The following is a 24,069-nucleotide window of genomic DNA, read 5'->3' as shown; positions in this document are numbered from 1 at the left end:
GACTGGCAGAAGCGTAACCCAAATGAAGTCGTCAGGCTAAGAATGTCAGCAGCTGCAGTGAGCGAGCGACTACTATTATCGCAAAATTTTGTATTGCTGATGGTTGTGCCACAACCTGATGGGTGATGGTGAACGACGAAGATGCTAGAATCGTTCGTGAGTAGATCGTCGAGAAGTAACTAAAAAAAATAATTCTGCGGTTAAATAAAATACGTGATTATGAGGCACGCTTATGAGGCACCATTACGAGGGGGATTCCTGATTAATTCTGTCGTGCACTCAGTGCACGGTCCACGAGCGTTTTTAAATTTATTCCCCATCGAAATGCGGCCGCCGCGGCCAGGATACGATCGCGCGTCCTCGGTGTTAGCAGCGCAACGCCAACGCCATCAGGGCGTGTAGATGTAACTATGTGGTGAGTTGAACAGATATAAAGAAGACAGTTATGCACAAAGTACAATGAGTTCATAGACTGGTCGGATAGCGCATTCGGGGTATGCAGTGTATATAGTGGGTACCACTAGCCGCGTTTTACCGTGGCTTGTGTCATTTGTCCGCGCCATTGCGATCCCCAGACCATTTCAACGTTTGATGAAAATGAGTCTCAAAGCCTGCATGGAAATTTGAAGTCTGCCTGTCTCTATGGTTTCTTTCACAAAGCACGTAGCGAAATAGTTTAAATGCTTGTTTGCCTTCGAAGAAGCATTGGCCACGTGCGCCTCCTGCGGGACCTGCGGCTCTTGTGCGGCTTTCAGGAATAATTTCGCATTGTTTAGAAGGCGATGCTGTGAAAGGCATCCTTTGCAACGCTCCCCGATTTTGCGACTAGCCTCCGCTGTGTTGCTGCTCCAAACACCTTGTCGTATTTTAAACAATTGACGGGCCTGACAGTTTTGAATTACCAAGGGAATTGGAAGTGCTTGGCGGCTGGGGATGGGGGTGAATAGATGAGTCCTTGAGCGTCCTGGCCGAGTATGAGTCATCTCAGTGTCTGGCGTTATCGAAGTCGTGACTTAACGAGTTTTCTCGCGACTGTCTACAAGTGTTCTTGAAAATTTTCTTGACAAAGCTGTTCTCCGGAGCAGAAAATTAACGGGGAAACTCTTTTTCACTCCTCAAGCGGGAAACCGAACGACCAAGGGGAGATGGGGATCAGAAGGTTGCGGCGGGACGAACCCGAATACCCCAAGGGACGAAAGGGGATCCTGGCCATTCGTAAACGCTGGACGTTCAGGCATTGTGGATCTTCCCTCTCGTTATACCTTTAGGCCCAATTTCATGGATTTTTCATTTTCTAGGCATTCGGGTGCGTTAGAAATTCAAGCCAGATTGGATCTTTATTCACGGCGAGCATTTCATCTCTTCTGTCTCGCGACTTTTCTATGAACTCAATTTCTATCGACAAGCTCCTCAGTGTGCAACGAGACTAAGGATTCAACTATGCCTGTTTATATAATCGCGAGTTTTACGGGATTATCATTTTCCGGTTGTTACAGATGCCTGACCACGGTAGAACTAACCCCGTCCCCGCCCCTCCCTCCGGCCTTACTCTCGGCCCCTTCGTATTCTCGGCAAGCTAGTTCCTGTTCGCGTTTCAATCTATGCTGATGGTATACGTACAAGTGTTAGGCAGCTATCGCTATAGTTATTGGTCGCGCCGGAGTCATGACGACCCAATGTCTATACAGAGGTCCGGGGTAATTGTTCGCACCACCGCGCGTTTTATTGTTTTATTGCATTCTTCATCAGAAGCGCTAGGATCGGGGAGAAAGGGCACTTACGCATCATAGCACCTTTCGTGATTCCTCCCCACTTCTTCAAATGGCCCACCTGGGGCTTTGAAGATGAACCACCACCACCACCATCACCACCACCACCACCACCACCACCACCACCACCACCACCACCACCACCATCATCATCATCATCATCATCATCATCATCATCATCATCATAAGCAAGCAAGCAAGCAAGCAAGCAAAGCAAAGCAAGCAAGCATACACTTTTAGAGAGGAAAGCGCCGCATGTAAACAAAAAGGCCCCGCTTGCTTAAATGGGTAGCAAATACCCTTATACCGGTGCCATTACTATTCGCAGTTCATGAACTGACTACCTCTGCTATTTGTAAGCACAATGTCCTTTGGGTAGTAAATGCAACTACCAGCGTCGTTACTGACAGCCCTTACGAGCAGCTTCGCTAACGTTGTGGCAAGCAGTTACTAGTTTTTCGTTAGTAACTGACGCGACCTTTCTTCTAAGAGTGCAGTGTTGCTTTGGGACGTTAACTAAACCCAATTACTCGATAAATCAAGCAATAATGCAATCGATCGATCGCCCATATAGTGCGACGCAAATAAGGGATATATTTTGCTCCGCTTAGCCGTGTCCCCATTTGTAGCGCTCCTTGTAGTAGGACGAGTTCGGGAAGTCTTTGAAATCTGGCGATCGCTTGCTTCGCAGGCGGGCGAGGAAATGACGTGTGCCGACGAGTGCTGCTTCGTGCGCTCTGACCAGCCGCTGCCCGTGGCCAAGTTTCGGGTCATCGCGGACACTATGGTGCAGGGTTTGGGTCGGTATCTGCGGCTCTGCGGCATCGATACCATCATCCTCCGAGATGGCGACGACCGCGACCAAGCCGTCAAGGTGGGTAGACCGTGGGCGGCGTGCACATGCGCGGGTGGTCAGTGGTAGCAAAGTTCGCAATAGGGGATCAGAAAATTTGGTTGTGGGAGTTCATAGTGTTTTCTCTTTTCTTTTTTTCTTGTTTAACCTAGGTAGGACTAATAAAGGCAAGGCGCAGAAAACCAGGACTCAAGAAGAAGAACACAAACGACAGGACCGGCGCCGGTCCTGTCGTTTGTGTTCTTCTTCTTGAGTCCTGGTCTTCTGCGCCTTGCCTTTATTAATTCAAGCATGAATCAACTAGCCCAAGCAAGAGTTTTACTAAGTAGGACATTAGGCAGTATAATAGCAAGAGCTTGGTGGCGCAACCCACCGCCCCGTTCCAAAGGGGATGCTCAAACAGCCTTTTTTTTCCTGCAGGTCACGTGACTGATGTTACTGTTTACTCTAACCTATTCAATATATATATATATAAAGGAAACTTTCGTCCGCCGCTACGCTCTTCCGTATGCGTTAAAAATCAATGTCGAAACCACTGAACCTGAAATTCGAGCGCCCGAAACTTCGTTAGGCCTAATTTCCTCGTATGTTAAAAAGAGCCCAAACCCGAATTATTACGCGGCACACCCGACTCGCGTTTATTTTTTAATGCTGTATAAGGATAGTGAATAAACGATACGAATGAGTGAGGGCATTATTTGTCCCAGTCAATTAGAGAATGGATCCCAGGCAAAAAGCCACAATAAGGTAGCTTGAGGACATCTGGAGCCCAGAAAACAAATACAGGCATATAAAATACAGGGGCGGCACCAGACACAATTTGTGCAAGCAGGCAATGGCAAAATAACATTTTGAAAGGATACAAGATATAATACGAAATATGGAAGAATGGAAGATCTACAACAAAATTGCACACACAAATGCAAACAATCATGCATTAGGAAACAGTATTGCTTGATACTTTTAATAAAATATAACTTAAAGGAAACGGAAGACAGCGTAAACATCGTGGGGGGCGTCATACTTATTTAACGTTTTAGGCAGTAAAACCTTACAAATTATTTATAGAAAATCTATAGACAGTTTATAGACTTCTATAGACTGTCTATAGACTTTCTATAAAAAATTTTATAAGGGAATATAGGCTCTGTTTGCCGTAGTTCTGATACGCGGAAGTAACCACTTACTTGTTAGTCTTCTAGAAATACAATGATGTATGCGGGTCGCTTTAGAGAGAGCTTTAAGGTGTTCAGAGGCACTAAGCAATCAAAATCTGAGAGAATATAATAATCTGTATCGAAAAAGAAGGTCCACACGGAGAATACTCTAATTAAGAAAAAAGTTATATGTATGAGTTCTGTAACTGACTCCAGCTATAAGTCTTATTACACCTTTTTTGCAGAGCTAGAAGAATATAGATGTGTTTTCCCATATCAGATGACAGTAATTGAGATGACATTGGAATATCGCATGGTCGATTATGAGTTTAAGCTTTTCAGCTTACCTTGAAATTGCTAGCGACATTTTGACAAGAAACCTGCAGCGCGTGAGAGCTTTGATGTAATGTGTCTGGTGCGGTCGGTCCACCTCATGCACTCATCAAAGATTACGCCAGTATATTTAATGTTGCTTACAACTTCAACAACTGAATTATTTGGCATCAGTGTTTGATTTCTTTGATTGGGGATTTCTATGAAAATTTCATTGCCTACGTTTATAAGCTATCATCTGCTGTATTTCTTTTTTCGATATTATATATAAAACAAGATGTGCACTGCTGCAGCCAAAGGGACAGAGATAGAAAACCTATTGCTTATTTGCAATGCCTTATAGCTCCGCTTTCCACTTTGGCCATTTCATGGTGCCCACATTGTTGTCTCGATTTACGAGCTTAATGGGCATGTGTGTGCGTTTATCTTTCTCTTTATCCTTTATCATAAAGGGCGTTTCAGGGACGACTGTCTCGAGTTATTAGATATAGAGGATTTGAGATACAATAATGCTTATTTGCAGGACAAGATTTGGGACAAAGGCGGACAAAAGAAAACTAGCTCTAGGATAATTTAGCAGACTAATTAACTAGAATTCGCTAATAACCTTTTTAATTATGAACTTTGTACGCAACCTGACCCCGTAGTATATGCATTGTTGTAAATAAATAAATAAATAAATAAATAAATAAATAAATAAATAAATAAATAAATAAGCCTTCCTCGCGCTGTGAAAGACACAAGTACAATGTAGAACAGCAATGTGCTACTTCGTGGCAGATTTTGGGGAGACAAATGTCTCGACTGGTGGCAGTTTCACGCTGGCGCCGGTAAAACGTTCGCGACGAGAAGCGAAGCGCTCGGCCATATCTATGGTCGATGCTGAATGCTGTCCAAAGGCAATGCGAGAAGCGACCATTCAAGATGGCTTTTTGTTTCCGTTGCATTCCGTGAATTTTCGTTTATTACTGCGTACAAATAAATGTCGCAGTTTGAAGCGTTCACCGGTACACCGACGGTACCAAGGATGTCGTGCTTTTCCGTTACGGGTAACACCGTCAGCTTGACGATATGAGGCCGAAAAAAAAAAGAAAGCTGGGCCGCAGTATGGTGACTTAGCGTATAGCGTTAGCACGACGGGCGCAGGAAAGGGAACAGAAATCATGTCGTGAGTGTAGCGCTCATCCTGGCACCTTTTGTGTGTGTGTGTGCGTGCGTGTGCGTGTGCGTGTGTGTGTGTGTGTGTGTGTGTGTGTGTGTGTGTGTGTGTGTGTGTGTGTGTGTGTGTGTGTGTGTGTGTGTGTGTGTGTGTGTGTGTGTGTGTGTCGTGTTAATGCTACGGTTGTTGCTTTAACTATAGTGGCGGTTCCCTTAATGACGGGGACCAGTTGGGAATCAGAAGTTGCAAGATTTGCTATGGCATTGTTCTGCTGCACTTCGCTTTTGTTTGCGAGCGGTAGGACATTTAACTAACGGGATTAGTCTGTGTTGCGACAGTTACTTTGTACGGCAATGTGGTTAATGACCAACAAACGACCTGCTGCTTTTCAGCTCGCGCAGAAGGAAAACCGGGTGATCCTCACGTGTGGTGCTCCGTATAGAAAGGTATAGCTCCGTGGTCCTGTTGCTCCTTTCTCGTTCTTTTATTTTTTTTCTTTGATTATCGTTATGCACTTGTATGTGCATGCTGACGCACTTTAATGTTTTTTTTCTTTTCTTTCCTCTCTCCATCTCCATTATTGTATGCGACAGATGAAGCAGTACGTCGCACGTGAACAGTGCTTTTGCGTGAACAATGTGGCTTCCGCTCGAGAACAGCTGAAGGACGTGCTAAAATTCTACAACGTGGTGGTTAAGGAAAAGGACATCTTGACAAGATGCACGGTGAGTGTCCTTTCGCGTTGGCACGACGTTTGTTTGGGTCCGTGACCATTAGCCGATGTCACTGTGTGTCTCTTTCGGATAAACACCCTTTGACGACGGTGGCTGCTGGCCTTTCGGACCGCATCCACTGAGGACGACAGAGGACTCCGAGCCCGTGGCGCGGTTTGAACTTTCCCCAGTGTATAATACGCTTCTAAGGGGATGCAAGGAACCAAATAAATAAATGAATGAATGAATGAACGGACGGATGAAAGCGGAGACAACACACTTCAGCCGCAAGCATGACAATGTAGCAACAATCGCAACCTGTTCCGTTGTGAAGCTAGGCGCCCGAGTTTACGTTCAGAAATAGGCTTTAACACGCGCTGTTGGTAGTATACCTATATAATCTGCGACTAGTCGCCTCAGAACGTCAAGGAATCGCTGAATAGGTCGTCTAACCCGACTGAAAGGCTTATTGCGAAATTGAGCCAACTAAATTGTGTATAATGAAGCCTGATGCTAACAGTCCGGTTCTTAACGGTGCAGATGAAACATGCAACAATGTAAGCACCCGTCGTCGGATGTCTCCATAGCGACGCATGCAGTACACGCGGCAGCGCGGCATATGCGCCGGGCGCTGTTGCCTCCGCACTAGCGCTATCTTTGTGCGTGTTACGGTGCTCTTACTGAGCACTTAAAGCACTTTCTGGTGAGCTGATCGATTCATTTCTTGGTGTACGAAAACCTTTGGCTCCAACAGCCTACACACAACATGGGTGCGCATCCACGACTTCACTGTTTTTCCGCGATTGAGAAAACAAGGTGCGAAGCACCAGGTATGCACACCCGGCACCGACCTAATAATCAAAGCCGTCTGGTACCAAGCACGTGTTTCCCCGATATCAAATCCTCCCTTCAAGAGAATGTGCTGCGTGCGTGCGTGCGCGTGCGCGTGCGCTCGCGTGTGCGTGCGTGCGTGCGTGCGTGCGTGCGTGTGTGTGTGTGTGTGTGTGTGTGTGTGTGTGTGTGTGTGTGTGTGTGTGTGTGTGTGTGTGTGTGTGTGTGTGTGTGTGTGTGTGTGTGTGTGTGTGTGTGTGTGTGTTGTGTGTGTGTGTGTGTGTGTGTGTGTCGAAATATTGAGCATCTCGAAATACAAAATAATGTGGGCACCTCGAAAATACTGAATTTCCTCGCGTCAACGGCACTGTTATGTTTTCATCTATATAGTTAACACAGCGGACACATTGTGACAAGTGGAGTGATCAACAAGTACATACAGTAGAAACAAACGAAACAATGAAGAGTGATGCAACACTAAAGTAGAAAATTAGTATTGCGAGATTAGGACCGGGATGGCACTTGAACAATTTCATTAGTTATACTAGATCGTGTAAAAAAAAGAATATTTGTGCGTGTTCTTTCATGGCAAAATGCCGTGTTAACGCGTCCTGCCCATGGTGACGTTTGGGATTTAGTCGATAACTGCGACATATATGGAGATGGGTCGAGGGATAATTTGTTAGTATGAAGTAGGGGGCCTAAGAAATTCAAGTCTCCATTTCTTTCCCGCTAAGCTCGAGCGTTTGAATGTCAATGTCTGACAATCGAAAGATGCACTTCGTAGATAGCACACACGCAGCCTCAGAGTGCTCACGACGATAAGACACATGTGAATGCGTGCTTATACCGCGAAGAAATTCAGTCTTTGGCAGTAAGGTATAACAATCGGCTAGTTGGTAATCTCTGTGTTCCAAAGACTTGAATGGGCCCCTCTACGCAGCGCTCTCACCGACAGCCGAAGCATTGCGCGTGTCCAGCCTACAGCTCAGCCAGGCGGCAACAAAACATTTTCTCTGGCTAGTTGATTCATAACGAAGAATCATGATTCAATAGACACAAGGATGACGACGCAGGACATGCGCTGAATTCGCTGTATAGCGCCTGCCCTGGGCACTACGCGTCTTCGTCCTTGTCGGCTACGATTTTTCGTTCTTCGTTATAACTCGCATGCATTCGCTTTTTATTGCGAAAGCAATACTGCTCGCACTTTCAGCCCATCGGTGGTCGTGGCGCCTCCTTACACAGCTGCGCGTCACGTGACCGTGTGACGTCACGCCAGACCGAGAGACGGGGCCCCACACGGAGGGGCCCCAGCTCGCGGCATCGATGGTGGAGGCGAAGCCTTGCGCGCCGCTGCTGCGGCGCTACCGAGAGAGGGCGCTCGCTGGTGTGACGTCGCGCTAGGGGGATAAATGGGGCTACAGCTCGGCTCCTCGCAGTGGTCGGCGCGCTGCCTTGCGCTATGTCGGATGATGTATAGCCATAAGTTTAACAAAGGGCAACCATGTCCACACCATCAGCCGAACCAAGGCGCAGCCAAGGGTATTGCTTTCGCAATCTTCCAGGCTTAACCAAGCTAAGCCTTCAACCAATTTTTTTGTTTATTGATATGATATAAAGAGATGTTGACGCACAATTTAAGGCGCCGGCAACTTCTTAGCTCTTGAAAGGGTCTAGCTTACAACATACATGGTACAGGATTACATATCACATAACTGTTTCATAGAAGCACCAGGACTTATCAAATGACGTTTTCACAGTAACACTATGACGTAAGAAACGCATGATACACACAATATACAAGTTAAATGACTCTACAGTTATGTAGAAAAAAAAAAGTCTCAAAAATACAAATGATACTTTCGCCTAATAACGCAGCCTCTAGTCGGCGGGTGGTACATACATCGTGTAGATGCATTATCACATATAGTCACAGCAGAACAGTCAACATAACATAATCCACAAACACATACATATATACAGTGCCATTAAAATGAAAGGAATAATAAAAGCGTTAATAGCGTCCAACAATGCCGCTGTCTTCAAGAAAAGTCTTTAGTACTTTTAAAGCGCTCTTCTGCAAGGACGTTGGCCAAGGACCCAAAAGTTTCTTTAAACTGAAAGGTACGCGGTCTAATGTAATTAGGGTTGATCTAAGTCGGCGTCTTCGTGTGTCGTGATGTGGGCGATCTAGGAGGAGGTGACGTATATCTTCGTCTACAAATCCACAGTCACATTCGAGGGGTTTCCGCACGGCCAGTTCTGTGTAAGAAATGTTTTGTGTAGGCAGTGCCTATCCTTAATCGACCAATAAGGGTTTTCATATTTCTGTCTAATGACAATGAAGGTTTGCATTCAATAAACGGATCAATATGATACAAATCCGAGCTCTTAGACTTCTGGTCAAACCACGTATTTCTACACATTTTGAAAGACGTTGTCCTTACAATGCAGCGTAATTCGCCTTATATATATTGTGTAGAGCGGGCACCTTCTGTCGCAGTAGTGTCAAGGCCACCGAACCCGTTGGCACAGCGTGCGGCATGGCTGATGTGCGTCAGCACTACGCCTCCCGGCACGCGGCTACAGCGAGGCCCTGACTGAATCTTGATGCTAACCGAGGCGGGAAACTGTAGCTCCCACTTTTCCACACAAACTGGCAAGCTCTGACGACAAAAGCGGTTGCCTATACTCTCTTGCGACGTACTGTATATACACACGTTGTGACTATATGCTCATTCGCGCAGGAGTGCAACGCGTCCCACTACGCGCTCGTGCCGTCCGCAGACATGTGGCAGCTCCAGGCGTCCCTGAGAGATGAGGGCCAGGCGGCGGCCGGCGGAGAGCCCCTGGTTCGCTACTACGGACCCGACTGCTCGATTGATTTCACCTCCGGCCGCTTCAGCAACGGCAAGTTGGTCCAGTGCGACGGCCTCGTCTTTGAGTATCTCTCCCACGTGGAGACGTTCTACGTGTGTGTGGCCTGCGGCAAGGTCTACTGGGATGGCTCGCACCACGGCCGATTCAGGAAGCAGTTGTGGCTAGCCGACCTCATCTCCGATGAGCCACCGCCGGGCTCCCAGGGCTGCGCTGATTCTGTCGCAACGACGGAGACGGGCTGTTGTCACCAGAGCGACGGAACTTCCTGCTGAGGCCAGACAGCGTGAGATGGACAGTCGTTCGTGCTACGTACTGCTGCTGCGTCGTAGTCACCTGCGAAGTCACCTTCGACGTAGTCACGTTACGCACTTTTTTGTTGGGATTTGTGGTAACGTCTTGCTAAGTGCTTCCGTCAGCACGACCGTCTCGAAAAGGGGAGGTGGGAAACAAGAAAAAAAATCTGAAATCAGCGCATCTCATTCGGCCGACAACCTAATGCTTGTACACATCATTCACTGGGAAACCGACAAAGAAATTTTAGTATACTTCCCAAAAAGGTCTGGCTGTGAGCGCCTTTCTTCCTTTGTTGGTGTTTTTTCCTTTTCAACTTGAATTTATTTGCGTTAGTCGCCTGCCATTTTTCTCTCCTAAAGCCAACATACCCTGCGAAAAGGAGAGAAAACGATAGCAGAGAAAGCGTGCTCCAGTAAATGTGTTTAAACGTTGCCCCGATGAGAGAGAGGCCCAAGAAGTCTTGTCATGTTGTGCGACGAGAGTATAGTTTCACTGTGGATATGAACCACTTGGCTTCCTTTGTGTTGCATATGCAAAAGAGTGATGGACGAGCTGTTCAATAAAACTCTGGCGGGAGACCGTCGTTTCGTTTCGCAGTCTTCTCAAGCTCGGTGCTTCTACAATGGCGTGCAGCGCAGTTATTATGCCCCTGCGTGCGCCACCAAATCATGCTCTTCTGCAGTGCATCACTGCCGCAATGAAAGTGCTCAGAACGCAGACTTTCCTGCTCCTGCGTTTGTTTCACGTTATTATTATTATTATTATTATTATTCCATGCGCTAGCAATAGCATTGGCACTGGGAGGTTGCATGGTTACTTGCAAATCACGGTAATGTTCATTTTTTTAAAGCAAAGCCTGGTCAATAATTACTTTTAAAAATTTCGTTAACCGTTTACCAACAGAAATCACGGCGAAGTCCGTTTGCGGTGATTGTGACACCAGGGGCTATTCGCGTTGAGGCATTGCAGGTGTACAATATTAACAAGACGAGAGTACCTCTGTTGCCTACATAATTCATGTGCTTAGCACGAAGTCTATTTCGTAACGTTGGCATTCTTGGGCCAGTATAGAAGTAGAAAGTTCGGGCCTTTTTGCGTGCGCTAACAAAAATGCAGATTTTTTTTGTCTCCTATCAGAAATAAGCATTTTTATCAGGAAACGGCTTGTTAGCGATAGCTGATAACAGTTTTTTTTTCATGAGAAAGCATCAAATGGTCCGTTGAGCGAAAAAGCCGACATCTGTAGCAGCGAAACAGCACCTTAATTCCCATTAGCTGCGACGCCACGTCACGAGGGCGCCTCGACGGAGCAGAGCGGGAGAAACCGGCGAACCGGTGTTGCCTGAGGGGAGGGGGCATCGCCGCGACGCCACGTCACCAACGCATCTCGATGGAGTAGATACGCCGACGCGACGCCGCAGGGCGAGACTGGTTCTCGTCGGCGAGGCAGTCACGTGACGCGCGCATGCGGGTGCCGCCGTTTCGCTCTCGGAAACCGGCGCGCAGTCGGTATTTCGCGCTCTCTCTCTCACGCCCACTGGGCTTAGCTGCTGCGCGCTCCTGCCGGCCTAGGTGGCCGATGATTCTTCCTCGGCCGCTCGTCGCGCAGGACGTCGGTGGCATGCGGCGTTGGCACCGCAGGCTGCTGCTGCTTGCTGGCTCGGGCAGCGCATACCGCTATGGTACATTACTCGCAGCGCAAAACTCGAAGGACCGCTCAGCGGTGTTCAATTGGATCCACATTAATACTTCCGCATTCACAACTCATAAGAAGTGCTTAGATGTCCTCGGATTTTTGAAAAACTTTGAAAGTCGCACCCAATTCGCGATATATAATCGAGGGGAGTACGGTAGCGCGATTCAAAGACGGGACAAAAGAAGACACAAAGGGACACACACAGCGCTATAACCGAATTTCAATGGTAAAGTTTAGTTTATTTTCTTTTTCGATAAAAGGAGGGGGGGTAGTCGGAACTAAAAGCTGAGGAATCAGCTTGACAAGAGTTCCGACACCTTACAGAGCGACAACAGCAGTAGCAACATGGATTGCTCTCGGATTCATAACAAAGCAGGTAACGCTTTAAAGTGCTATATACATATGCACACGCCTATACGTATAAATAAATCATCATCATCAGCCTGTTTTATGTCCACTGCAAGACGAAGGCCTCTCCCTGCGATCTCCAATCACCCCTGTCCTGCGCCAACTGATTCCAACTTGCGCCTGCGAATTTCCTAATTTTATCACCGCACATAGTTTTCTGTCGTCCTCGACTGCGCTTCCCTTCTCTTGACACTGTCAGGATTGGGGGCTCAATCCCGTCGCTCGTGATCCGTTGTCAAGATTGGAGTCCGGCATGAATTAGAAGGTAGCTGGCCCATGCCGTCGTCCAACGTATCCACGCTGAGGACGTTGATGAAGGGAAGGACTGCTTCTCATCGAGAACGAGGAATATGGGTTTATTTACAATATTTATATCAGTCTAACATGACTGTTTGAGAAAGTACATCAGTCTAACATGACTGCTTGAGAGAAGTGTCAGTCCAACATGACTGCTCAAGAGAAGTGTGTCGAGCATCCGCACAACAGCAGTTTTTAAACACTCGGTCCTCCGGCGATACAAGGCGGCGAACGTTCGTTTCGTCGGCGCAAACTAACCGCCTCCCACAGGACGGCCTACGCACACAAAGGCACACACGTTCGAATGTCCGGAGCCGACGTCAGAGGGGCCCCGTAGCACTCGGAGCCGTGCCGGGTAGCGTGTTGGGGAGTTTGGGAACAATAGTTGGCCCGCCGAACTCATTCCGTCACAAAGTCGATTTAGTCACGCTGTGGCTAGAAGTTGGCGGCGAAGCTCCCGGTATGTTGCCCTCATAGTCGTAAGCGGGTGGCAATCCTGCACGGCAGCTGGCCATTCTTAACAGCGCCGGGATGTTGCCTTCATAGTCGTAAGTGGGTGGCAATCCTGCACGGCAGCTGGCCATTCTTAACAACACCCATTCCGTAACACTAATGGTGCACCGGTTTTTAATTTGCGCATTACATTGCCTGCCCAGCTCCATTTTTTTCTCTTAATGCGAATTAGAATATCGGCTATCCCCGTTTACTCTCTGATCCAGACCGTTATCTTCCTGTCTCTTAACGTTACGCCTAACATTCTTCGTTCCATCGCTCTTTGCGCGGTTCTTAATTGTTCTCGAGCTTTTTTGTCAGCCTCCAAGTTTCTGCTCCATACGCCGGCACCAGTAGAATGCATCGATCACACACCTTTCTTTTCAATGATAATGGTAAGCTTCCAGTCCGGATCTGACAATGTCTGCCGTATGCGCTCCAAGCCATTTTTATTCTTCTGTAAATTTCCTTCTCATGATCAGGGTCCCCTGTGAGTAATTGACCTAGGTAAACGTACTCCTTTACAGACTCTAGAGGCTGACTGGCGATCCTGAACTCTTATTATAAAATTAAAAACCCGAGTGCGGAACAGTGGGAGAGTATGCTTTCCAGCGTAAGCTTGAACGGCCAAAAGCGCCTAGTAGAGCTCGCTCGCGGGTTGGCCATACTCAGTGGAGCCTTGGAGTAGGGCACCAACCCTGTGATTGCAGACAGAAGAATCCATCAGAAGATGGAAGAGGCCGTTTGAAGCCGCGAAGATCTCTTTTCTAGAGCCCAATAAATGTTTTCCGATCCGATCCTTGCCAGGCTATTGAGCATTATCTTTGTCTTCTGCATACTAATAATCTTCAACCCCACTGTTATACTCTCGCTGTTAAGGTCCTCATTCATTTGTTGCAATTTGTCCCCAGTGTTGCTGAACAGGACAATGTCATCTGCAAACCGAAGGTTGCCGACATATTCGCCGTTGATCCTCACTACTAAGCCTTCCCAGTTTAATAGATTGAATACTTCTTCCAAGCATGCAGTGAATAACATTGGAGAGATTGTGTCTCCTTGCCTAGCCCCTTTCTTTATAGGTATCTTTCTACTTTTCATGTGGAGAACCAAGGTAGCTGTGGAATCTTTGTATATATATTCCAAGATATTCACGTATGCCTCCTGTACTCCTTGATTACGTAATGTATCTATGACTGCAGGTATCCGCTACTGAATCAAATGCCTTTTCATAATCTGCGGAAGCCATATAGAGAGGCTGATTGTACCCTGCAGATTTCTCGATTACCTGATTGATGACATAGATGGGATCCATTGTAGAGTATCCCTTCCTGAACCAGCCTGTTCTCTAGGTTGACTGAAGTCCAGTGTTGCCCTTATTCTATTGGAAATTTTCTTCGTGAATATTTTATACAATACTGGAAGTGAGCTAATCAGTCTATAATTTTTTCATTCTATGACGTCTCCCTTCTTGTGGATTAGTATGATGTTTGCATTCTTCCAGTTTTCTGGGACCTTTGAAGTCATGAGACATTTCGTATAAAAGACCACAAGCTTTTCAAACATGATATTGCCTCCATTTTTACTAAATCGACTGGTATTCCATCTTCTCCTGCCGCTTTTCCCCGGTTCATGCCTTGCAAGGCCATTATAACTTCATCGTTAGTTCCAGAAGGAGCCTCTGTACCCTGTTCATAGCTACTTCGAATGGAGGTAGCGTGGCTGCTCTAGGTACTGAACAGGTCAGTAGAGAATTCTTCCGCTGCTTTTACTGCAGCTTCGAAATTGCTGATATTACCCTGCTTATCCTTCAGTGCATACGTCTTGGCTTGTCCTATGCCTTGTTTTTGTCTCGCTGATTTCATCTTGCGTCCATTTTTTACTGCTTCCTCAGTTTTTCTCACGTTATAATTTCGAATATCCCTTACTTTCTTCATGTTGATCAGTTTTGACTATGCCGCGAATTCTATCCGATCTCTTGAGTTGGACACTTTCATTATTTGTCGTTTCTTTATGAGGTCCTTCATTACTTGGGAGAGCTTTAGCTACTGGTTGCCTTGGTGCCTTATCTCCTACTTCAACTGCTGCTTCTGAAGCTAGCCTAGTTACGGTTTCATTCATTATATATATGTCTTCATCTCTCTGTTCTAAGGCTGCACATTTGTTTGCAAGCACCAGCCCAAACTGGTCTGCTTTTACCCTTACGGCGTCTAGGTTGGCTTGTTTCCTGACCAATTTTACGCTTTCACTCTTAATATTGAGGGAAATCCTAGGCCTCAGTAACCTATGATCACTGACCATGATCATAAATGAATATATCTAAATAAATTACATATCTATACATATGTACACATATTTTTAATTTAATTATGGGGGTTTACGTGCCAAAACCACGATCTGATTATGAGGCACGCCGTACTAACTAAAGCTAACTTTAGCCAGAATTTAAAAATACACAAATGCCACGCAGCTGGACAGAACCAAGGTAATGTTGTTTGCCGTCGCTTGGAGATACTCAGATTATTTTTTCATACCGCATAATTAGATAATTAGTCTTAATTAATTAACCAATTCTCAAATGTTATAATTATATGAAAAGTGTCAATGAGAAAATTGTAGAGCGACATTTGTATATTTTTAAACTCTGGCTAAAATTAGCTGGGGCACCCTGTATACAAAATGCATGCAATCAAACATTCGTGTTACAGTACTTTATAATCGTATGCAGAGAATGCATAGTAAACAAATAACCATGTATCTCGTTTTGCTGTCGGATATTGCTTCATGCAATGAAATTACAACCACATAATAATAAAATTATTAACCTGAATAAACTATGGAATGCCTCTGTATACCACAATATACCACCATCGCCTCAAAGAAGTGCCGTTTGCCCACTACAAAATTCTACATCGCGTAGAGCAGTCAAGCATCTGGTACATAGCATATGGCTCATAAGTAATTTCAAAATGCATTCAACGGCATTCAGTGGTCAAAGAAAGGAAAAGGAAAGAACATGTTCATATTACCCCGCACACAGTAGATGTAAATTATTTTAACAACATTCAACAGCAAAAATAAACGCTTAAAGAAAGGAAGAAAACAGACAATGCTCAGAATAATATCTCGCTACAAAATAGGTTGAGTGTTGAAAGGGGCTCTGACAGGAGATCGAAGTTTGCCTTATTTATTTGACAGTATCGTCAAAATGGAAGCTAACGACTGGGAATCATAATATGCTCTACTTGTGGGGACCGCCCAGACTTTGTGCCGTGTTTGCCGCACTGTTACGTTTTCGTGCACCCTTCACAACAGTATGTTTATATCATCGTTAGCTTTTGTGTGATATTTATACTTTAGCAGGACGCGGTAATTATATTGTGAGAACAGTGGAAGAATTCTATGCAGCGTAAACAGGTCTTTTGTCGGGTGATAAAATGGTATGAAGATACGACCCAAAGGGTGTAATTCTGCTTGAGAGTGTATGTCCACCTCGCCTAAGAACTCGTCTGCAAAAGCGCCACGTTCGCTGCGGTCACCATATCTATATAAATAACCTATATGATCTAAAAAAAAGAGCAAAACTGTATATACCGTGTGTCACACGTAACTTGTGCCCAAATTTAAAGTTAACTGGTGATAGTATCACCTAGGACACATGGTATAGCATTCGCTAGGTCTCTAAAATACGCTAGCGCAATTTGGTTTCTGTACATTCAGGGAGAGCCGAGGCAGAAAAATAAAAAATAAAAAGTTGCAGGACGTCTAAGCTTCATGTGGAACGCGATAGCATTCGGAGATCCCCGACTGCTTTTCGCATTTCCTGGCAACTGCAGCTTATGTAACCGTAATGTTTGCCCGGAAACGCTGGTGGCGAACGCTATATGCACGAACGCGAGCTTTCTGGCAGAAACGCTGCCTCTTGCATGGGCCGATTACGGAGGTTGCGCACAGCCGCACCAAAAAAAAGTACATCATTTTCAGGTTCCTGTAATTGTTTCGCACTTTTAATATTTCAGTGTGAGAAGATTTAACTTAAAATGAATGGGCTGTCGGTGTTTTGTTTCATGGCATTTACTTGTGGGCTGTCATTCTCGCAATTCCGGGGAATAATTTTGGCGAGAATATAAGACAGAGCATGAGCAACTTTAGTGACATATAGGTGTGGCAATATAACCAGCACATACCGCATGTCATATAGGAAGGTGTGGCATATACATATAGCTAAATATATACAGGAATTTTCGCTCACGAGGACGCCGGCGCCGGACGCTGACGCAGACACAGGATTCTCTACGACACGGGGCCCTTAACGCTATCGTGTTAAACACGGTTCATTCTATGAGTAAAATACTATAAGCACATGTTTTCAGAGCCTTGTTGATAATTCGGTTATATAATTAAAGGTAATTAACTTATGAAGATGTCAATTAGGCTGCTGTGGATAATCGAAAGATATGAGGCGTTTCCGGAAATGCACATATCCTGTGTTTACTTTTTCCACCAAATAAAGAAAGCCTGCGAAATATGAAGCATACCATGTAACTGCGTACCTGCGCTCACTGAATAGCAGCGCCATCAAACAGCCTTGGTGAGAAAGCAATCTGCTCAATACAGGCGTTTCTTTGGTGTTGAAACGTAGTAATGGCCGGGAGCTGAAGCTCTATTCTCGTCTCCCACCATGGAGGAAGAAAACTCAGGAGAGGCCCAGACGTCACTCGTTGTGAAGCTAAAGTGAAGCCGGAAGTTGGCGTTGCTCATGGCGTTGCTCCGCCTATCGGGCCAGCTCTCCTCTCTTGTTTACCTTTCTCGCGAAACCACGCCGCGCTGCGAGCAACCGGGCTGCTCGGACGCGCGCGCTCCGCAGCAATACTGAACAATCGCGATGTCTCATTGCATTACCGTTGCCAAAATCATGTTGAAAGAAGTTCATAATGAATTTCGCAAATTGGGCCGTGAGGTCGAATCGGCTGCTTTTAGCGGCTTTTCTGAAAATAAACATGTCTTACAAGGCCAGTCAACTGAACTGTTCTCATCAACCGCAGGTACCGGCCGCAGCCCAGTTCTTGCGTGTTTTTAAAGAAAGGTCACGTTATCGCTGCCTTCCACTTACTTTTCTCTGCTTGGGCTTCCTCGGGCTCTCAGTCGGTCTTGCGAGCTAGACGTCTGGCGATACGAAAAAAAAAGAAAAAAATGTACGCATTCTCACTGCACTGCAAGAACGCACTGGAGCACGACACACCGACCCATTTGCGATCCATTTGGAGTTTATGAGCACTAACACATTTTCGCTTGAGGAATCGTCGTGCTTTATTGAACAAACTTCGGGTGGCCGCGCATCACTACGGCAGCGCGCCGGCGAGGAGACGGAATGTAATTTCTGACTCCGCGTTTAGACTCATTGACTGCGGCCAGGCGCCTTGTAAGTGAAGCTTCACGGAACCAAAGTTTGCGATAGCCGGCGCACGGTGCAGAACAGTACGCGCGTAGAACCGGCCTACATGCGACCATGGAACAGTCGTTTGATGTGTTCGCAGGCGTACGTTCTGTGGAGCCTTGCTAACTCTTGCAGCGCATCCGCTAGCCTCCACTTCCCTGCGCTTCTCGCGTGCACAGATAAGATACGCCTGCGGTAGAGAGCACTTGTTCCTTAAGTCAAAGCAGCCGCTTGTTTCCCATCTTCCAGGATGAAGCGTCGGCTGGCCGGCGCACGGTGCCCAGGGCAGCAAAATGCACATATTCTGCGTAACGCTCTATCAGCACGTGTATTGAGATACACCTGTGCAGGTGTGCATGAAGCTCGAACGCGCTCTGCTTAAAAGACTTCGAGCTGTCACGAGTACTGCGAGGAACAAGCAACAGTTAAGCAACGTGTGTCTTAATATGCATAAAAGCAAGTTGTTACTGAACACAAACTATAAATTCATAACGTACGTTCTACGTGCCGCAAATGCACCATATGCGCTGTCAAAAGCAGGAATCACTGACCTGCAAGGCGTTCATTGTACAGATTCTGAAACGCATCGGTTTCGGCCTTCGATGGCACGTTAGCGCGGGCAAAATTCCCCGCGGATATTCCTTCGTCCGTTGCCATTGCCGTGGCGCGGTACGTTGCGTACGGCGTTGCATGCGCGCTCATTTCACGAACTTCAGTTCCTCCTGTCCCACCTGGCCACAGCAACATCCGGTAGAGCACGATCCAGATAACGCAGCGCAACAAAACACGGAGACCAACGCAAACCTGCCCGCACGGCGCCTTTGCCACGGTACGAAACCTACGGAGCAACACCTGTGAGCGCACAGAACCAAAACAAAGCCGCCACTGTGGCCCGAAAGGCGTGGTCGCTACGGCAAAGAAATAAAAAATCAGCAAAAAAGAGGAGAACATAGAATAAAGAACAACTACGTCATTTCATCCACACCATAGAGTTACTATACTGACTCTAGAGGACAAGCTACCCATAGGGCCCATGCATTGAAATCGGGAACCGCAAGAGCGCGGCCATGTTGCTACGCGCCGAGGTTGCCAGCTCCTGAGACGCTTGCGAAACTTGGTGACAGTAGTCAGTTTTAATCCGGCAACCGTAGCAGCATGGCGTCTCGCTTGTAGTGTCGTGATGTGTGCGTGCAGCCGTGTGTTTGGGCTTTATAAGTTGGTTCTTTATTCTATGTTGCGGGATGGTGTGGGTGTGGTCCATGTCGGCCGTACATGTGGCAGTTATGCAACCGAGGGATGATCCTGTTGAAGTTTCCGGCGGTATGCGGTTTTCAGCGGTCACGCTTGTTGCAGGAGTGTCACTCGACGAGGTTACGAGGTCGAAGCTGTGGTCAGGTTCCTCGTTGGCGTTCCGTAATTCTCTTCGAACGGGCGCGGTATGTTGCAAAAGCCGCTTTCGCGATCTATCGTCGCGACGATAGATCGGGTTTTTTTATTATTATAAGTATAGATCCAGCTGTAGGGCACATGTAACCGACAAACGGAAGTCTCAGGAGAGCACCTGAGATTATAATAAAGCAGGCGGCGCAGGAACTCCAGGGCACCCAAGGGACAGTGGGGGGATCAAAGCTCGAAGCAGTACGGTACGTAGGTTGGGGCCGCCGAGGCAGGTGTGTGCCAGGGAGTGTTCGCACGGACAGCTCCCCTGGCACGCGCAACAGTGCCTCGCAAGGTCGAGATACTTTAAAGGCACCTGCGCCCATTATCTTACTTTTGCCTCGGTGCATCGGTGCAGTCGCGAATGCGTCATGGCAAATGTAGCTCGCGTCGCCTGGCGTGTGTAGTAATATCAGAGTTGGTTGTATGAACTTTATGCATAATACGCTTTGTTACGGTACCTTAACGGAATGGGTCTAGAGGACGGTGTTGGTACATTTTTTCGTACCGCCCTAATCCTATACCCCCCGCCCCCTTTTTTTTATGTATAAGTACAATTCCTTGTCATGACGGATCATAGCCTCCTTTATTTTTGAAAAATAGAGGAGGCTATGGACGGATTGACCAGCTCAAGTTGTCAACTTGTTAGTAACTGCCATAGGAATCACTGTAATAAACATAATTCCACGATCGGATTGTTTACTTTCATTTTTGTTGTAACACTGAGGACTACATAGAACTTTATTTTGCATATGTCAGAGAAGTATGTGGATGTCACGAGCTTAAGCCAATGTGCGATACACAGAGAAAACAGCTGCTACAACATGAACTGCATTGAGGGCCACACAACACATATGTAATTAAAGGTGCAAAATATAGGGGGAAGCTTCAAAATACACTCTGTAGCACTGCAAAGTATAACATATATTGTATGTGTACAATAAATGCTCAAAAAAACAATGCATCAATGTCCCATTTGCCTTCAAGTTTATTATCAAGTTCAAGTTTACTGAAGTTTATTATGAGCATATGTACAACAGGAATCTACTGACACACCCGCAGTCAAGGTGGCTGTTCGAGGTGTGCTGGCTGCCTCAGTGTAAGAAAAAGAAAGTGGGTGAATGTCGACACCAATGCCACTCCTTCTTGCCTCTGACCTGCACGTGCCTCCGCAGCATCTTTGTGCACAAATGTGCTGGCGTAGCGAGGCGTAGGAGTCGTCCGAGAGAAACAGTATTGTTTACATGGAGAAGTGGCTGTTCACATTGCCTGTCGCTTTCCCTCAAATGTTTCCTTGGCGACTAGGGTGACACACCTGCAATCAAGGTGGCTGTTCGGGGTGTGCTGGCTGCCTACACAAAAGAAAAAGAAAGAAATTAGATGAATGTCGATACCAGTGCTATTGCTTCTTGCCTCTTACCTGCATTTGCCTCCACGGCCTCTTGGCTTGCGGAGTCTGTATGAGGGAGCTGCTGTGGCTAGGCGTAGGCATCGTCTAAGCAAAAAGAAAAGGCCATCAAATGGGGAATTATGGAAATAAATGCAGTTGTTATGATGCCTGCTTTTTGCACTCTTCTTGCCTAAAGTTTTCAAACATAGTGTCTAGTACACACCAGCACTTTCACTGCTCCTGATTTTTACCTCCAGGTGTTGCTGCGAGATCCTTAATATGACTGCGTGCAGCATTGCAACACTTGGCGGAGGCATTTGAAGTGGTAGCCAAAAATATAAAGAATCATCCTTGTCTGCACGAATGCTTTCAAATTCTAAATGCAGTGGTAGCTATCACTATTGGTGCAAGGCCCCCCACATCTATGCGACAAGTGCCATAGCTCGAAACCGAATTTTTCCTTTAGTGTTTCACAAGGCGTCTGATATGTCCACATTAGATGTGATCCGTTTATAATTATTTATGCCGGTGTGGAGAGAGCATCATTAAATTGTATTTTACTTTTGCGTGTCTTGTTTTTTGGTTTGTTTCTGAATTTATCAAGCAACGGTCTCATGATGCTTAAGTGACTTATGTAATGACTATCATCAGCTTTTTTTTTTGCAGAAGAACAATGCATTTCCTGACCCATTATTTGCCATCCAATCACTCGTATAATTTTGCAGAGTATTCTACCTATATTGAATTGCTTGACCTCCACTAAAGAGTCTTGCATTTTCAAATACCATTCTTTCCTTAAAATCATTCGACACTTCTCATAATTTCTGTACCTTGGGCTTCTGATACTATGCATTCACCATTTTTGCTTGTTTCTGACTAGAAATGTCTTCTTTAATTTAGAGCTTAAATTTTACCTTTGGAACACACGGAAGGGCTTGCCATTGCATATCTGCATAAAAGGGAAACATGTTTCATTAAGCATTTACAAAATCCAATTGAAGATTGATGAATGCAGCTTGCAGTGTGATATGGCTGAATCAGCCATAAAAGTAACTCATCTCACTTGATAAATTAGAGCACATATTAGTGTGATGTACATGATACGTTACACTAACGTGGTGGGTTCTCTTGCTTATACAGCAAAATAATCGGTGTGCGAGAAAAAAATAATTTTTGCATACCCCTTGTACACACTGATTTAAGGAAAACGAGCTGGAGCTGTCCACATGATCTACCTATTTTACCTGCGAGTATACTCAACAAAAATGTGTCCCAGCTGCTTAGTGGTATTTGAGATTATGTCAGTATTGCATATATGTGCCTGGTGTCTAAAATAATTGAATTTTGAAAATGCTCGTAGGGATCTGATGCGCATATCTGCAGTTTATGGATACATGTAGAAGACTCAGCGTCAAGTGCAAGTGAACTGTCCCACAGGCCCGGAGTCGATCATGCAAATAGATTCGCTGCACACATTTGTGACCAGAAAAAATATGCCGGATGAACTGGCATGCAAGGAAGTGTTGAAAGTACTGCACAGTTAAGAAAACGCCTACGCTATTAATATGCGAGTTCATGCATCCGATTTCGTCCGTATTAGGCACTCGCCTCTTGATCGCTTCGTGTCACAGAAATACTCGGCATCAGGCTGTTTTTCTGCTGTGGCCTTTTTGATTGTTCAAAGTGCAACAATTAAACAGATTCTATGACTTGCTTGTGGATTCGCCAGTACAATTCCTGTGCGCTAGTCCGCCTGTACAGCAATTTCCTATTGAAGGGAAACCTGCAAATAAAAACACCGCTCCGCATGTAAAAAAGTGCTCTACTGTGACGCTTCTCAAACGATTATGATGCATGACAGGAGCTGTCTGCTCGCGTGATCTTCTGAACAAGAAGATACATTCGTTTACTTACATGTGAAGAGAGCACTTCCCGGCTTCGGTTGCACAAAGGCACGAATCTGCCATAGCGTCAGATGTTGACGCACCATCGCATGTCAAACCTAAACTGTACAAAACTACTACGCATCTCAATAAACAGAGATTCGAATCCAAAATTCGTGTCATCCTTTATTGCATGAATGTGTAGATCGTGATTTACATAAGTCACGCACTTAGCAAGCGCTTTCTGTAAACTTAATATTAACGCATCACCTTCATAAAGCCATCAGGTATGCGTTTTTAAATGACAAAGCATAAGGTGACCTGTACTTGTTTTCGGCTCTTTCAATAGTAACTGCGCTGGCCACATTGACCAGTAGCAACAGGGCGGCGCCCTAGCGGTTCCCACTTTTTCGGGCCAGCTTTTCCTCTAGAGTTGGTTATACTAACTCTATGGCGGTTGCACGGCCGCCATTATCCGCCATGTTGACTCTCTGATTGGCTGTGGAGAGCTCACGTCCCTCAATATTTGTGCCGGGAAACGGAAGTTTTGCGAAATGCAATTTTGGGTTTTCATCAAGATGACGAAACGTGACGTGGAGCTGCAAATTTTATCGACTAATAAATTTTTTGAGTCCTTGGCAGCTATATTGCGACGTTAGCGCTTCAAAAAGAAAGTGAGCGGTAGCGTACAGAAGCCAGTGCAATGCATCTGCATTGATAGCCGCCATGCCGCCAGATAGCCGCCATGCCAGCTTGCTGATTGGCTGAAGGAATCTCCTGTGAGGAGCGTCACAGGCGGTCTGTTTCGTAAACGTCATTTTGACGAAGCGCGACGTTGCGCTGGACCGCCATTGCTGAAATTTTCCGCCATAATTTGTGGTGCGACGAGCCGCGCGAATTATGCTAATGAGCAGGCATACGCAATGGCAGCCGAGAGGAATGCGTGTCGCCACGTTTTAACGCGACAACGTTAAGGAGCTCGTGTCGCAGAAAAGCCGTTGTCGTCGGCGTCGGCGGCGTTGGCCGTGAGCGATAAATCC

General features: G+C 46.1%; 1 protein-coding gene across 3 annotated transcripts in view; it reads left to right on the top strand.

The window, feature by feature from the left end:
• The window catches only part of Nbr (exonuclease mut-7 homolog), a 157,270-nt gene extending 146,682 nt beyond the window's left edge, over window positions 1-10,588 (top strand). For 2 of the 3 annotated variants that reach the window (XM_050194579.3, XM_050194580.3), the window contains 4 exons: window positions 2,461-2,643; window positions 5,664-5,717; window positions 5,865-5,996; window positions 9,566-10,588. In XM_050194579.3, the coding sequence (XP_050050536.1) occupies window positions 2,461-2,643; window positions 5,664-5,717; window positions 5,865-5,996; window positions 9,566-9,970 (774 nt within the window). In that variant the 3' untranslated portion in view covers window positions 9,971-10,588. The remainder of the gene's footprint in view (window positions 1-2,460; window positions 2,644-5,663; window positions 5,718-5,864; window positions 5,997-9,565) is intronic. The other variant, XM_050194581.3, reaches the window with a different exon arrangement.
• The last annotated feature ends 13,481 nt before the right edge of the window (window positions 10,589-24,069 follow it).

This window comes from Dermacentor andersoni, chromosome 1 (genome assembly GCF_023375885.2).
Source record: "Dermacentor andersoni chromosome 1, qqDerAnde1_hic_scaffold, whole genome shotgun sequence".
Classification (NCBI taxonomy): domain Eukaryota; kingdom Metazoa; phylum Arthropoda; class Arachnida; order Ixodida; family Ixodidae; genus Dermacentor; species Dermacentor andersoni.
This window is presented reverse-complemented; position numbering and strand designations above follow the sequence as displayed.